Raw genomic sequence first — 13,378 nt, forward strand, 5'->3', positions numbered from 1 at the left:
CAAGTAAATGCTGTCCTCCAATAAATGAGGAAATGGCACCAATATTCTTGCACCAAACAGAGGACTGGGAATATTTCTTCAGCACAAGGGGAATGACAGCTGGAAAAGAGCTGCTGCTGCTGCTGGACTCCTCAACCCCACCTGAATCCGTGCTCAGGCTCAAATATGGGCAAGAATCATTAACTGCTCCAAACCACAGAATAGGGGAGTGTGTAAAGCTGCACTGGGAGTGATGGGATGCCAGCACTTCCAGGGAATGGGACCCTGCCGGCAAGCTGCTCTTGCCAGCAGTTTCCATCTAGAATAATCTATCCAGGGATGGTTTCCATACTGCTGTCTATATGTTCATAGTAGCCATAGCAGAGACACGACTTCATATGCTCCATAGGAAACGTGGCCCTGCAAGTGGCTTAGAGTATGGCCCCTCCCATGGGGAAGAGCAGCTCGGCCTTGACTTCCAGGAATTCCTTCCAACCAATGCTTCCGTGATTCAGTGATCCTTCGTCTTTTCCTGTGGCAGGACCTTGGCCCAACAGCTGCTGGGCTTCTAAGTTATTTCCCTGGCTTGGACTGACTGCAAGCCAAAGGAAATAAAGCTGGCAGAATCCCCCGGATCGCTGCACTGTCATAATCCCTGCTGGGGCCTCCAGAAAGGGTGTGGAACAGGAGCAGCATCCCAACAGAGCCCTGGCTCTGTTCCCTCCAGCCTGATGGGCACCAGGGCTGAAGAAATCCAGGATGGATTCTTCCATCACAGAACAAAAATATCACAGATCACAAAAAAACCCCGAGACCTGGAGAGGAACCGCATGTCTGAAGTACAATTCCTTGATAAACTTTCCTCATGGCATGACATAAACTCTATTTCTCTCTCTCCCAGGCACAGCCAACCAACCCCTCTGATGAAGTTACTTAGCCAAAACATGAAAAGAAAATAAAGGACTATCCCATATCATTCCTCACTTACACTTAATTTTGAGACATGATTTTGTTCTTGGATGCCCACAAAGCAGATTCAGCCTGATGGGTTTTCATTCTTTATTTTAAAATGTTTTCACAAGTAGCAAAAGTTTGGATTTTTGAGGAGAAAAACAGAAACATGGTCTATTTTCAGAATGCCTATAAAGACAGATGCTTTCCCCCTTTGTATCAGGACACAAAGTTATTATAAATATATATGTCTGTATATAAAAATAAATGATTTGGCACTAACAGATTCAACTAAGACAACTTCAGTGAGGGACAGAGACAAAATACAAGAAACCCTGTAACATCACAATTTTATAAATCCCTTTTTTAAAGGTGTTCAAAAATTTTGACCTTCCACTGAGCATGAAAGAGGGGAGGAGAACCCTAAATGCCACTGAACTGGGCAAACAGTTCAGAACAACTACATTTCGTATAATTCACAACGTCACACTTCAAGTTATTGCGACAAGGCAGGTATGAAAGTGTCAGAAGTGCATAAACTCTGGGGTTTACATAGAAGAGGATACATATTTAAAGCATATTTTATGTTTTAGGGCTGTTACCTCACTTTACCCCAAAATAATTATATTAGCCTATAGGATAAATAATAACTTGTAATAAAGAAAAGCCCCCTAAACAGTATCAAGCATCCAAGCCAAGCAGAGAGAAGGGCCAGGATACCACAAGCAGAGTGGTATCAAGATCCCAACATCTTTCACCACTAACTGGAATATGGCATTTATCTATTGGAACTCAGAAAATTTAGAAAATTTAGCTCCTCTGTCTGCTTTCCCTTCCAGAACCAGCACTTCTCCCCTGTTGGGCAATCACCAAATCATCCATTACAAACATCATCATTTTTCCTTGCTGTTATTTTCCCCTCATGTGCAACACGCCAAATCCCAAACCATCAGGACTCGGAAGAACATGGCACGAGGTTCAAGCTGCCAAAATTCTCGCTGGTTTTGGTATACCTTGCTCAGAAGGAGAGCAAGGGGAAGAGGAGGAGAACCCAGCTGCGTTTTTTCCATGCCAGACAGGGCTCAGCGCCCCGCTGGCCCATCCCGGCCGTGTCTCCCCATCCCACCCGCGTTCTCTCGCAGGGTGCCAGCGTGGGCCATGGCCTCCCTCTAGCGTCCGCAGCACGGGCTCCTCAACCAGCCACCAGAGCCCTTCCAGCTCTCCAGGCAGGAGGAATCTGGTTCGGTCCTGCGAGTAATGACCCATAATTGATGGTTATAGGCTCTCCAGAGTATGAGAATTCACTGAGCCCCCCCCCGGAGCGCCTGGGGATCAAGCAGCCTTCTGAAGCTCTTCTATAATTAACATTTAACGATTATGCAGAAAGCCCGAGGCAAGCAGCTGTCTCCACTTCTGCAGGAGAGGCCCCAGGGCAATAGGACACAAAGACAAACTATTCAGAAACCCCTCATCAACCTAACTTTCCCCCTCCCGTGCCCACAGACTTCTCACTTGTTCTAGCAAGACAGGAAGGTGCAAATGTCACCTTGGCACGATGGCAGCAGTTACTTTTGTGGTAGAAACACCCAGCTCCTGGGTCTATCCAAAACTGGTTCCTGCTGCCAACATGACGTGCGTGAATGAGCTTCACCATGCTCAGGTCAAGGGCTGCTGTGTCAGCCAGGAGGAACCAGCAGCAGCACCTGGGCAGGATTTGGCAGCATCCCTGGTGAGGGATCATTCACTGACAGGGAGTGTGAGGGCACATCTCTGTCTCAGCCCTGGTAATGCTTTAAAACAAAGCTAAAACTGAAAAAATAAAATCACATCCAGATGCAACCTTAAAAATGTAAACTGGTAAAACATTAAGCTGTAAAATCAACATGAGTCAGTGGCTGAAGTAATGAACAAAGGGGCAGAGTTCAAGCAACTGCAGACACATAATCAAGATTCCTCTCTTCCCCAATTTAAAAAGTCAATATTTACTGTAAATTTGTTTAATATACCAATGGATCGCTTTAAACACTCCTTCGGGTGGAACTCCTGCTCTCCACCCTGGAGCACTGACGAGATCCACTAGTCACAGGCAGGATTCAAGCAGAGCAGTCTCGACATTGCTCCGAGCCCTGGTCACAGAAATACAGTCATTATTGTGGCAGTTAATTAAATCAGGCTCTTTCCTATTAATGTAACATTCCCCGCCATATTTTAAACAGCCCAAATGTCAATTTAATACACTCCTTATTCAGTGTTTAGCCTATGCCTTTGAGGCATCCCCAAAGCTGCTGTGCTTTGGAAGGCTTTTAAAGGTGAAAGAATTTGAGATCTGAAACCACTGAGGTGCAGACCTTGGTCAAGTCAATGAGCAATAGCAGCCCCTGCTTTGTGTAGTAAGGGCTGTCACTGAAAAGATATATTTTAAGACTGAATTTCTCCTGAAGAAGAAGTAAAAATTTAGTAATATCTGGGAATATTAAATGCCAGTATAAGGTCACTGAATCAAATGTGACCTGAACAGAGACAGACCTGTCCAATATGGTAAAATACCCACAAGACTCAATGTTACTGTAGCTTTTAAAACATTGACAAAACCTGTAGGTTTTGTTTGAGGCTCTGAAGTCTTGCTAATTCTTACGACAGAGTATTCCTGTATCAGACACTCTTGAAATGTGTATTTTCAGTATTTTTACTTTAAGTCTTACTCCACAAATCCTGGATGCTGCTGCTCACTGACTTAACCCAGAACACCCACACAGTTGCTTTATTTCCCCTCAGAGTTGTGAGAAAGTGCTGGAGAGAGTTCTTTGTTCCCAGTCACAGGCTCCAAGCAAGGAGCCAGGTTCTGAAGTGGTGGAAGACCCTGTGTCAAGGACACCCCTGGTCTGAAGGCACAGCCAGGACAGGTTACAAGAGCACCCAGCTCTCCGGGCTTTGCATCAGGGCAGCATGAGGGATTTTGCCAGTCTCATCCAGAACCATTTTTTGGTGCAAGGATTGGTGTAGTCACAAATCGTAATGAACCGTAAGATACTCGGAAACTCGTTCTTCATGGACTTGTACTTGACTGGAATCAGCCGTTTGTGACGAGCTCCTGGAAGAGAAGTCACACAGGCAGAGGGTTACACATCCATTCCCTCCCCACCACAGCACACACAAGAACCAGGTTTGCTCCTGACTGGGCATCATCTGATTGTATTGCAACCAGCTCTCACTCTGGAGAGCAAGTCCCTGAGTCCTGATTTATTCAGGCTGCAGATGTTCCCCAATGAATCCTCCTGCTAACATGGACTGCTGCTTTTGGGACACCACAAGATGAGAATACCCTCCCTGTGACTGCTGCTGCTTGAAGAAGCAGGTCTTCTACAAAGGAGTTTTTCCCCCTGTAGCTCTCCACAGGGACACCTGCCACCACCTGCAGTGCACAAGTGATGACACTGAGACCAGGATGAAGCAAATAACCAAGATTTCATAACTGCAGCCGATGCTGGAGTAATCCATGGAGCTCCCAGAGGCTGCCACCAAACCCTTCTGTGCACTACTAACACCCCACACAAACAGGTGATGCTGTGACTTCTCTAAGCCTGTACTTCCACTCGTGTTCTCACTGGCAGAGCTCAGGTCATTCCATACAGATGGAACTTCTTTTCCTGTTCTAATGGAAGATGTGATGCCCACAAAAAACTAGTGAAGAACTAAAAGGACTTTTCGACAAATTTTGATGACTGGGGGCTGATACAAAGTCCTGGGAGTGTTCAGTGGATTAGCTGGTATCATATGAAATTAGTGTGTCAAAGAAGATGAAGTGAATTCCTGTCTCTGCCACCAGCTTCCACTCTAACCTCTGGCATGTCCTTTATAATATCAAGTCAGATGCCTCATCTAGAAAAGAGACTTTATATCCAGATACTCTTCCCAATTCTACATATCCTCCATACTGTTAGCCTGCACTTACTCCCCAGCCACACAGGCAACTGTAGAACAACTAGTGGCTAGAGAAGAGGAATCACAACAGAGCTGGCAGAAGTAAATTGGTGGCTTTTCAATTCAGAACAAAATATGTAAAAAATTTTTCAACCTAAGTTGAACATTCATTCCATATTTTGTTTACCTATCCACAACACTCGAGGATCCCTGCAAGAATCATAAAATGGAACGAGTTAGGTTGGAAGATGCCTTGAAGATCATCCAGTTCCAACCACCCTGCTATGGGCAGAGACACCTTCTAGACCAGGTTGCTCAGAGCCCCACCCAGCCTGGCCTTGAAATCTGCGTGTTCCTTACCTGTCACCCAATTCCCAGCTTTACTCACATCCTGGATTTATTATACTACTTGTCTCTTTAGCAAAAAATTCTCCTGTGTGGATCTGGAAGCCCTTCACAAACCTGACATGCAGCTCTGACATTTCTGGAGCAGCATTATCCCACTGACAGCTGGAGCAGTGCAGCACAGGCAGCTTCCTGCTCGCAGCCATGTGAGGAAGGTCAAGAGCAGGGAAGGGACTGAGCCCAAGCCCCTGCCTGCACAACCAAATTATAAAGCCCCTGTTAGTTCCAGTGGTACAGTGCCCACTGACCTCAGCTGAAGGTTTAGATGTCACTGTAATAAAAATGATAATGTGCAGTTGTAAATGGGATATTTGTGTGATCTTACCTGGGGAAAGACTAAGAGCAAATTTGGTCTGGAAATCACATTCGTCGCTTTCCAGGTAGTCATCTGAAACGACAACCACCATCCTCCGACACCTGGGGAATAAACAGGGGAGAAAACAGATAAAATGCCGAATCATATGGTCTTCATTCCCTCTAACAGAAGCATGTACTGCTCTGAATTGCTCCAGTGGAGAAGGACCTGGCTGTGTTCCAGCAGGAATTAACCGCAGAGCAGGAATGACTGACAGACACATAGTGAGGTTACACAGAAAAACCTGATTACAGATACACACTGATATAGCAAAAAATGAGGAAACAGTGAAGTCCAGAGTGTCTTTGCAACCCTTATGTGACATTTCATTGCCTTTTGTGTCTATATATGACACAAAAGGCAATGAAAAGTGATTGAACATAAGTAGCATGACCACTGTGGCACCTCCCTCATGAAGCGACACATTGGGGAATGCCTGAGTTGTCCTTCTTGAGCCAAGAGCGTTAAACAAACCCCATTAAGAAATTTGTGTGGATTTTTGCTGTTTCACTGGCACCACACTGCAGACATCACTGTAAAATGAATGTAATGTTCCAGTACACTCACAGCTGGCCCCAACAGCCACAGTTCACTTACCTCCTCTCTATAAGTTCTCCACTGATGGACCACACACAGGCTCCTGGCAAGACATCCCGATCAAATACACAAAGCTTCAGTTTGAACTCTGTTTGCTCCAGCTCTCTGATCATCTCCTGGACAAACTGGAGGTCTTTCTGACAGTAGCAGATGAAGGCATCAAATATCTCTGTTCCACTCCCTGGAACCATTAAAAATGTAGCTGTCATCTTCTACTATAAATGAAGTTTGCTCCTGCAGTGAACTTTCAAGAGCTCCCACAGACTTTAACTCAGAATCAGGAGTCTGACAGAAAAGCTCTGGCCAAACTTGCGAAGGTAATTTAGCATTTTATTAGATGAGCTGCCCTTCAGCCCACTCCTGTCCTTAACAGGGCTGGCAGGAGGTAACACACATGAGTGCCCTGGCTGCTTTCACTGGTTAGGCTTTCCACACATACCTACATTGCCTGGCAGGGGTCAGGGAAAGGACCTGAGGTGCAGACAGGCAAAATCTGTGGAGGCAATGACATCCAGCCACAGGGAGTCTGGGTGGAGCTGGAGGGAGCAGAGTACCCCAGGGGATGCAACTCAGAGCCCTGACACCCTGGGATTTCACTGAGAGTTTCACATCTATAATATCCTTGTGGCTCTGGGTCCTTTTTCTAGTTCAGATCACAGAGATTCAAACTTCCCAACCGAAACAGCATTCAGCAATGTCCTGCCATCTGCTGTCGATGGAGCTATGGGGTGAGACTTGAAATTTGGAAGCTGTCACTTTTATGGCTAAGATGTCAAGCCTGCGTACCTGAAGTCATATCCTAATGGGCCTGCTTTCCAATTACATTAATGGCTGGCAGCTCTTGTTTATTTAGAAGTTATCCAAATATTAAAGTGCTGCTTTTTAAGGGACATGTTTCTCATAATTAAGTGCCTTAATACTGCTGGATAATTTCCAACTGTGTTATTTTTTTTCCATATCAATGTCACTACAGATATATTCCATTTTTTTATGCCAGTTAAAGCCTACCACAGTGAAAAAAATAGGTCAGGCTCTAAAAGCTGCTGAGGAAAGTATCAACCCAGCAGGCAGATTCAGCCCAAGAAGCATCCAGTGAAGCAGAAGGGGAATGTCTGCCAGGTCAGTCAAACTGAGGGTACTGCTGCAGGGGCACGGCGCTAACTTGGGGGTCACATCAGGCAAAGCTGCCGTGTACAAACAGCAGAATCTTGGTCTGTGGACATTTGGAGATGGTTAATGATGTTCACACATGCAGCAAAGGTGGCCACCCGAAGTCAGACTGGCCAGCACACACTTGTGCACACACCTGGCTGCACATGCAGGGCTGCACACACAGCAGCCCACACACACAGAACCCATTTCCTCTCTCCACCCACTGCACACCCAGTCCTACTTCAAACTCACTTCCTTTTCATTCAAGGTGGTTCCACCTGCCAAAGACAGGGCAGGGAAATCACCTATGACACCCTTCTCCCTGGGCTCCAATCCCTTGAGCTTTCAGCAGCTGCTGCCCTGGGCCAGGCTGGGCCAAGGGACATATTTCCCTGAAGCCTCCTCCCATGTGTGTCCAGTGGCTCTGTGCCAGCCTGTTCCTGGATGAAGTGTTCCCCAGGGTTGCTTTGCCTCTCTGCTCTAAGAAACGGGATATATGAAGAAAGCATTCTGGCCTGGGGTATGAAAAGTTGTGGGAATTATGAAAGCAGACAGGTTTTCTGCACTTCCCATGGGGAAGGCAATTCCAACACAAGGAATCAGGCAGCAGTGGAAGCGTGGCTCTTACCATATGGATCATCCCTGATGGTGATGCCCATCAGTTCTGATGTCTTGGGCACGCTGCTGTCCACTGCTGGCACTTGGACCGGCTGGTTGGCCTCTTCTTGCTTCCTCTGCAAGTACTTCTTACAGTCCTCCTCTGCAAAAGCACACAACCACAGCAAGAGGCTCCTGTGATGTGGGTTTACACTGCTGGGGTTCATTAAAACAGGAATAGCTATTTCATGGATCAGGGATGCTCAAGGGAAACCCCCTGTATGGTTTTTTCAGTGTGTAGAATTTCTCTCACCGTTTCCTGAACATCTTGATGCTGCCTCCACCATCTCCTCTAGCAATTAATCACTCTTGATATTTTAAGTACTTTCTTTTACTTGTTTTATTCTTCCTCCTCCCCTTAGCTCTACTATATCCTAGTACACCTTTAATATCAGGAATAGGGTACAGACCAGCTCCCAACTCTGCTATCTGCTCTCACTGTTCTGCATTTTGGAGTATTTGAAATCGCAAAATAGTTGGGGAGGTTTTCATGGTGTCAGTCTTTCTGCCCATGTAAAATGCCATAAGACAAGACAAAATGGCCTCAAGCTGCACCAGGGGAGGTTTAGATTGGACATTAGGGAACAATTCCCCACTGAAAGAGTGGTCAGGCATTGGAACAGGCTGCCCAGGGCAATGGTGGAGTCAGCATCCATGGAGGGACTTCAAAGATGTGTAGATGTGGCACTCAGGGACAGGGTTTAGAGGTGGCCTTGGCAGTGCTGGGTTAATGATCCTGTAGGTCTTCTCCAACCTTAGCAACTCTCTGCAGCAGAGACACACAAGAGCTGATTTTCACCCCCAGCCTTTGCCAGCCAGGACAACTGCAGGTGACAATGACTATCCACACTCACCACATACAGCAGGACCATGTAAAATTTTAAGGAGCCTCTGAAGCAGCTTTCATGTTGTGCAACAGCAATAGGGATCCTCCTTTCCTAAGCAGAGCAGACCTGAACGTCACCCTGAGATAACTGAGGGGCAAAGACCTGTCACAGTCACAGGTGTGAACTTCCCAATCAGGTCAGTGATGGGCACAGATCTATTCTAAACAGACTTGGTTTAAAAATAAATCATAAATCTAAATGTGAAGCCTTCAGAGAAGCAACAAGAAACTCTGCAGCCTCTGCTACTCTGCGCTTACAGAAGAACTGAAAGTAAAAGGAGATTTGAAAACAGGAATTAAGAAGAAGATTAAACTCGTTAGAGACTTTCCCTTTACTTAAAATTTAAAAAAACCAACCCAACAAGTGTTAATCAGTAGTGATCAGCTGGCACAGCTGACTAGTGCAACAGCAGAGTAAAGGATCCCTTGGAAGTGCAGGATGCTGGTGGGAGTCCAGTGAGTCCTCCTGTAACACAACCTGGCACAAGCAGGTCTGTAGGAGCCCCAGCTTGAGCCCCCATGCCCTGCTTCTATCTCAGCTTTGCATCCTGTTACTGGATTATCTCCAATCTAATAAGATCAGATCTGATCAAAGCTTTTCCTGAGGCTGAGGCATTCCCAATCTGCCTTTCTCCTCCCCTCAGCCTCCCCAGTCCTGCAGAGGGAAGAATCAGCCACATTCTTTACCAGCCAGAAGGTTCAGATTTCACAACTTTCCTCACCAGAACCCTAACTCAGGTCCCACCTCTCTGCCAGCTGCCTGTTGCATGAGGTGTGTCAGCTAAGTCAGTATCTTTGAAATCATGATTAAAGTCACTTTGAAGTTGCCAGTGGGTTCAGCAGTCTTAGAGGAAGGACTGGCACACAGCCACCACCTTAAGTGTGCCTTAATTCCCTTGGGAGCCGGGTTCACAATCCAAAATACTGCTGAATAGGCAAGAAGAGGCAGTTATTTAACAGCATTGCATAATGCTCAATAGAGAAATGTTCATTTTCAGTGTATTTGCTCCAAGTCTTCTCTCCTCACCTCTGATTTGGGATGGATCAGTCCCCAGCTGCAAACAGCACCTGATTGTACAGGTTAATGACAGTGAACAAGGATCAGGGATGACCTTGGCACCATAAAGATAAAGGATGCTAAATAACACAACCAAGTAGCAAGAAACTCCTCCAAGCTGTCCTCCTTCACCAAGCACCTAAGTAGGCTTTACATTCCTCTGGCAGTCAAACAAATTCCCGAGGAATTGGAAAAAAAAATTAGTAACATGAAATGTAAAGCACAAAATCAGTAGCATGGTGAGAACACAGAGAAAACAGACCCAGTAACTGTCAGGCAGGAAAGCAGCACTTTTGTAACAGGTCACAGAAGAAACAAAGATCATTGAGTTTCAGCAGGAAAGAGTATAAATGTATCAATGCAAAAAGCTTCACATCCCTGAAGATGATTCCACAACGAAATAAACTGCTGAGAAAGATCACAGTTAGGGCAGAGCTGCTGGGACATCAACACTGATGTTTCCTGATTCTGAGCTGGATCCCACTGAAGAAGTTCCAGTGGTACACAAAGATGACCCTGGCATCAGGAAACACTGTGCACAAGAGTACATGAAACCTTTCCTTTCCCCTTTCCTTTCCTTTCCTTTCCTTTCCTTTCCTTTCCTTTCCTTTCCTTTCCTTTCCTTTCCTTTCCTTTCCTTTCCTTTCCTTTCCTTTCCTTTCCTTTCCTTTCCTTTCCTTTCCTTTCCTTTCCTTTCCTTTCCTTTCCTTTCCTTTCCTTTCCTTTCCTTTCCTTTCCTTTCCTTTCCTTCCCATCGCAGACTTCTGCAAGAGCTCTCAGCACCAGCAACAGGTAACAGGCCCTCAGTGCAGTCCTCAGCCAAAAATCACAGAAGAGGAACAGTCCCACTGGTCAGGCTGAAGGTCCACCAGCTCCAAGCCTCATCCTGTCTCAAGCACTGCATATATATATTTCCCTAATATATATATATATATATATATATATATATATATATATATGTATTTCCACAAAATCTATCTTTTAGGTATAATCTACAAACTATTTTTATAATCTGTCCTTTGGACTATTCACAGTTAAGGAATTTCCTGAGCCGCAGACAGTATTTTTGATGAACAGCCCTTAGTGGGCCCCTCTTCCAAGAATTTACCAGTCTCCCCTTATCAGCATGACCCAACTCTGGGTAAAACTTGTGATTTTCCTGCAGCCCAGGCTCTTCCCACTCATTCTGCTGGACTCTATTCCAGCTCTGACAAAGCCCATCCACCACACTCCCTTGCAGTGGGACAGACAGGTCCTGTGCTCAGGGCCAGAACCAGCCTGGGTGATCTGCATGTTTTTGTGAAGCCCCAGATCTTTTGCACAGCTGGAAGCTCTACCAGATTTGTTAGGAACCTCTGATAAGCAGATCAGAAAGCACAGTGATGCTTTTGTCTTTCCCAAAACCTGCACCTCAGACTGTGATCTTAAGTAGGAAGAAGCACAAATGGAAGTCTTCCATCACTTCTTGGTCAGGCTCTCTACAGAGATGCATTTCTACATCTTCCTTTCTCTCCATGAGTAACAGGAAGTGAGATTTATTACTTCCTCATTGCTAACTCTATTATAAGCTCTATTATACAACAGAGGCCCTTCAGGGAATTCTCTGGCTTTGGAAATCCTTTGGCAAGAAATTTTCCCTTCTGATGACAGCTGGGTTCCCTCTGAATTTCTCAGACCACAAAGAAAACAAAGAGGCCAAAAAGAAAAAGCTATCAGAACAGCACAAGGATCTTCATCCTTATCATTGACCTATCTCAATTTTTTCAGTTTGCATGGATTTTTTTCCCTGACATAATCCAGTTCCACACATCCCTCATCTCCCCCAGCAAACATCTTCCTATCACACTATATCCAGACATCATGATTTTCACACTGTCCAGTGTCAGTGCAATCTGTCTCCTGGCTAACCTGGCTAAGAGCATCTTTTGACACACAGAAACTTTTTAATTGTGGGTTTGGGATAAAACAGGGCTCCAGGTTACTTTGCAGGGCTCATGGTTAGCAGAACCACAGCACACACCTCTCCTGGGAGCCAGATGAGACTTCTGTGAATCACAGAATGGTTTGGGTTGGAAGGGACCTTACAGGTCACCTCATTCCAACCCCCTGCCATGGGCAGGGACACCTTCCACTACCCCAGGCTGCTCAAAGCAGCATCCAACCTGGCCTTGGACACTTCCAGGGATCCAGGGGCACCCACAGCTTCTCTGGGCAACCTGCGCCAGGACCTCATCACCCTCACAGGGAAGATTTTCTTCCCAATAGCTAATCTAATATCTAATCTTCTAATATCTAATTTAAATCACTCTTCTTTTAGTTTAAAATTATTCTCTCTTATCCTATCACTATCCATCTATGCAACAAGTCCTCCTCTCTCTTTTTGTCAGCCCCCTTTAGGCACTGGAAGGGGTTACAAGGTCTCCCCGGAGCCTTCTCTTCCTTCGGGCTGAACAACCGCAGCTCTCTCCACCTGTCTCCATAGCACACGTGCTCCAGCCTTCGGAGCATCTTTGTGGCCCTCCCGACAACACCGAGGATGTCTCTCCGTAATCTGGAAAGGGCTTCTCGAGCGGGATTTTTTCTTAACCTCACCTCCACGAGCAGCAAAGAGCGACAGGGACAGACCAATATGAACAGAAAGACCAACACGAACAGCATCCCCTCCCTCCCCAGGCATCAAGGAAGCAGCACCGAGGGCAGGCTGCGGAATTCCCCGGGCTATCCCGGCTCTCCCCGTCCCCAGCGCCTCACCCACGCTGCCGGCCAGGTCCGTCAGGACATCGTCGCGACCCAAGCGACGCAGCACATCGAGGAGCCGCCCCACGGTGGCCCCGCCGGGGCAGCGTCCCGGCCATTCCTCCAGCAGCGTGGCCGTGGGGTCGGGCAGCCCCTCCAGCCGCCGGATCTCCAGGAAGCTGCATCCCAGCGCCTCCGCCAGCGCCGTCCAGTCCGCGGCCGCGGCCGCCCGCGGGTTGAGGTAGAGGCCGAGGCGGCGGCGGACGCCGTAATTCAGCGCTACCATGGGCACGGCGTGCAGGTCCAGCGAAACGGGGCCGGGGCCGGGGCCGGAGCTGGGGACGGGGTCCGATGGGGCCGTAGCCATGGCCGTGCCGCGCTCCGAACTTCCCCTTCCCGGCACTTTCGCTTCCCGGCTCGCCCCGCCTCTCCGCCGCCTCCGCTCGCCCTCCCTGGGCGTGCGGGGCCGGACGGGTTCGTACCGGGATCCTGCGGCCAGCAGCAGCACAGTGATGCTTCCCCCGTGCTCGGCACCTCCAGCGCTGTGCCCGGCTCTGAGCTCAAGGAAGGAAGGGCACGGAGGGGCTGGAGCTGTCCGGAGAAGGGAATAGAGCTGGGGAATGGTCTGAAGCACAAGTCCTGTGAGGAGGGGCCGAGGGTGTTTAATCTGGAGAAAAGGAGG

The 13,378-nt window shown here is 47.3% G+C and overlaps 1 protein-coding gene across 1 annotated transcript; it reads right to left on the bottom strand.

Annotated features, from left to right (window-relative positions):
• Nucleotides 1–1,030: 1,030 nt before the first annotated feature.
• Nucleotides 1,031–13,212, bottom strand: MYD88 (MYD88 innate immune signal transduction adaptor). The gene is made up of 5 exons (XM_066201412.1): nt 12,712–13,212; nt 7,989–8,120; nt 6,209–6,389; nt 5,582–5,673; nt 1,031–4,021 (listed from the first exon to the last, which is right to left on the bottom strand). Exons 1-5 carry the CDS (start codon nt 13,061–13,063, stop codon nt 3,867–3,869), a joined length of 912 nt encoding a protein of 303 aa, XP_066057509.1. The 5' UTR covers nt 13,064–13,212; the 3' UTR covers nt 1,031–3,866.
• Between the last annotated feature and the right edge of the window lie 166 nt (nt 13,213–13,378).

Source organism: Chamaea fasciata, unplaced genomic scaffold (assembly GCF_029207755.1).
Source record: "Chamaea fasciata isolate MVZ Bird 193981 ecotype frontalis unplaced genomic scaffold, bChaFas1.0.hap1 SCAF_1, whole genome shotgun sequence".
NCBI classification, from domain to species: Eukaryota; Metazoa; Chordata; class Aves; order Passeriformes; family Sylviidae; genus Chamaea; species Chamaea fasciata.

Excerpts from the sequence above, each read along its gene's own strand:
- MYD88 (XM_066201412.1), bottom strand. The coding sequence starts at position 13,063 with ATGGCTACGGCCCCATCGGACCCCGTCCCCAGCTCCGGCCCCGGCCCC. Across the intron at positions 5,674-6,208 it reads GGAGAACTTATAGAGAGGAG|GTGTCGGAGGATGGTGGTTG; the intron begins GTAAGTGAACTG and ends TTTATTCCCCAG. Across the intron at positions 4,022-5,581 it reads TGCTCTTAGTCTTTCCCCAG|GAGCTCGTCACAAACGGCTG; the intron begins GTAAGATCACAC and ends CTTCTCTTCCAG.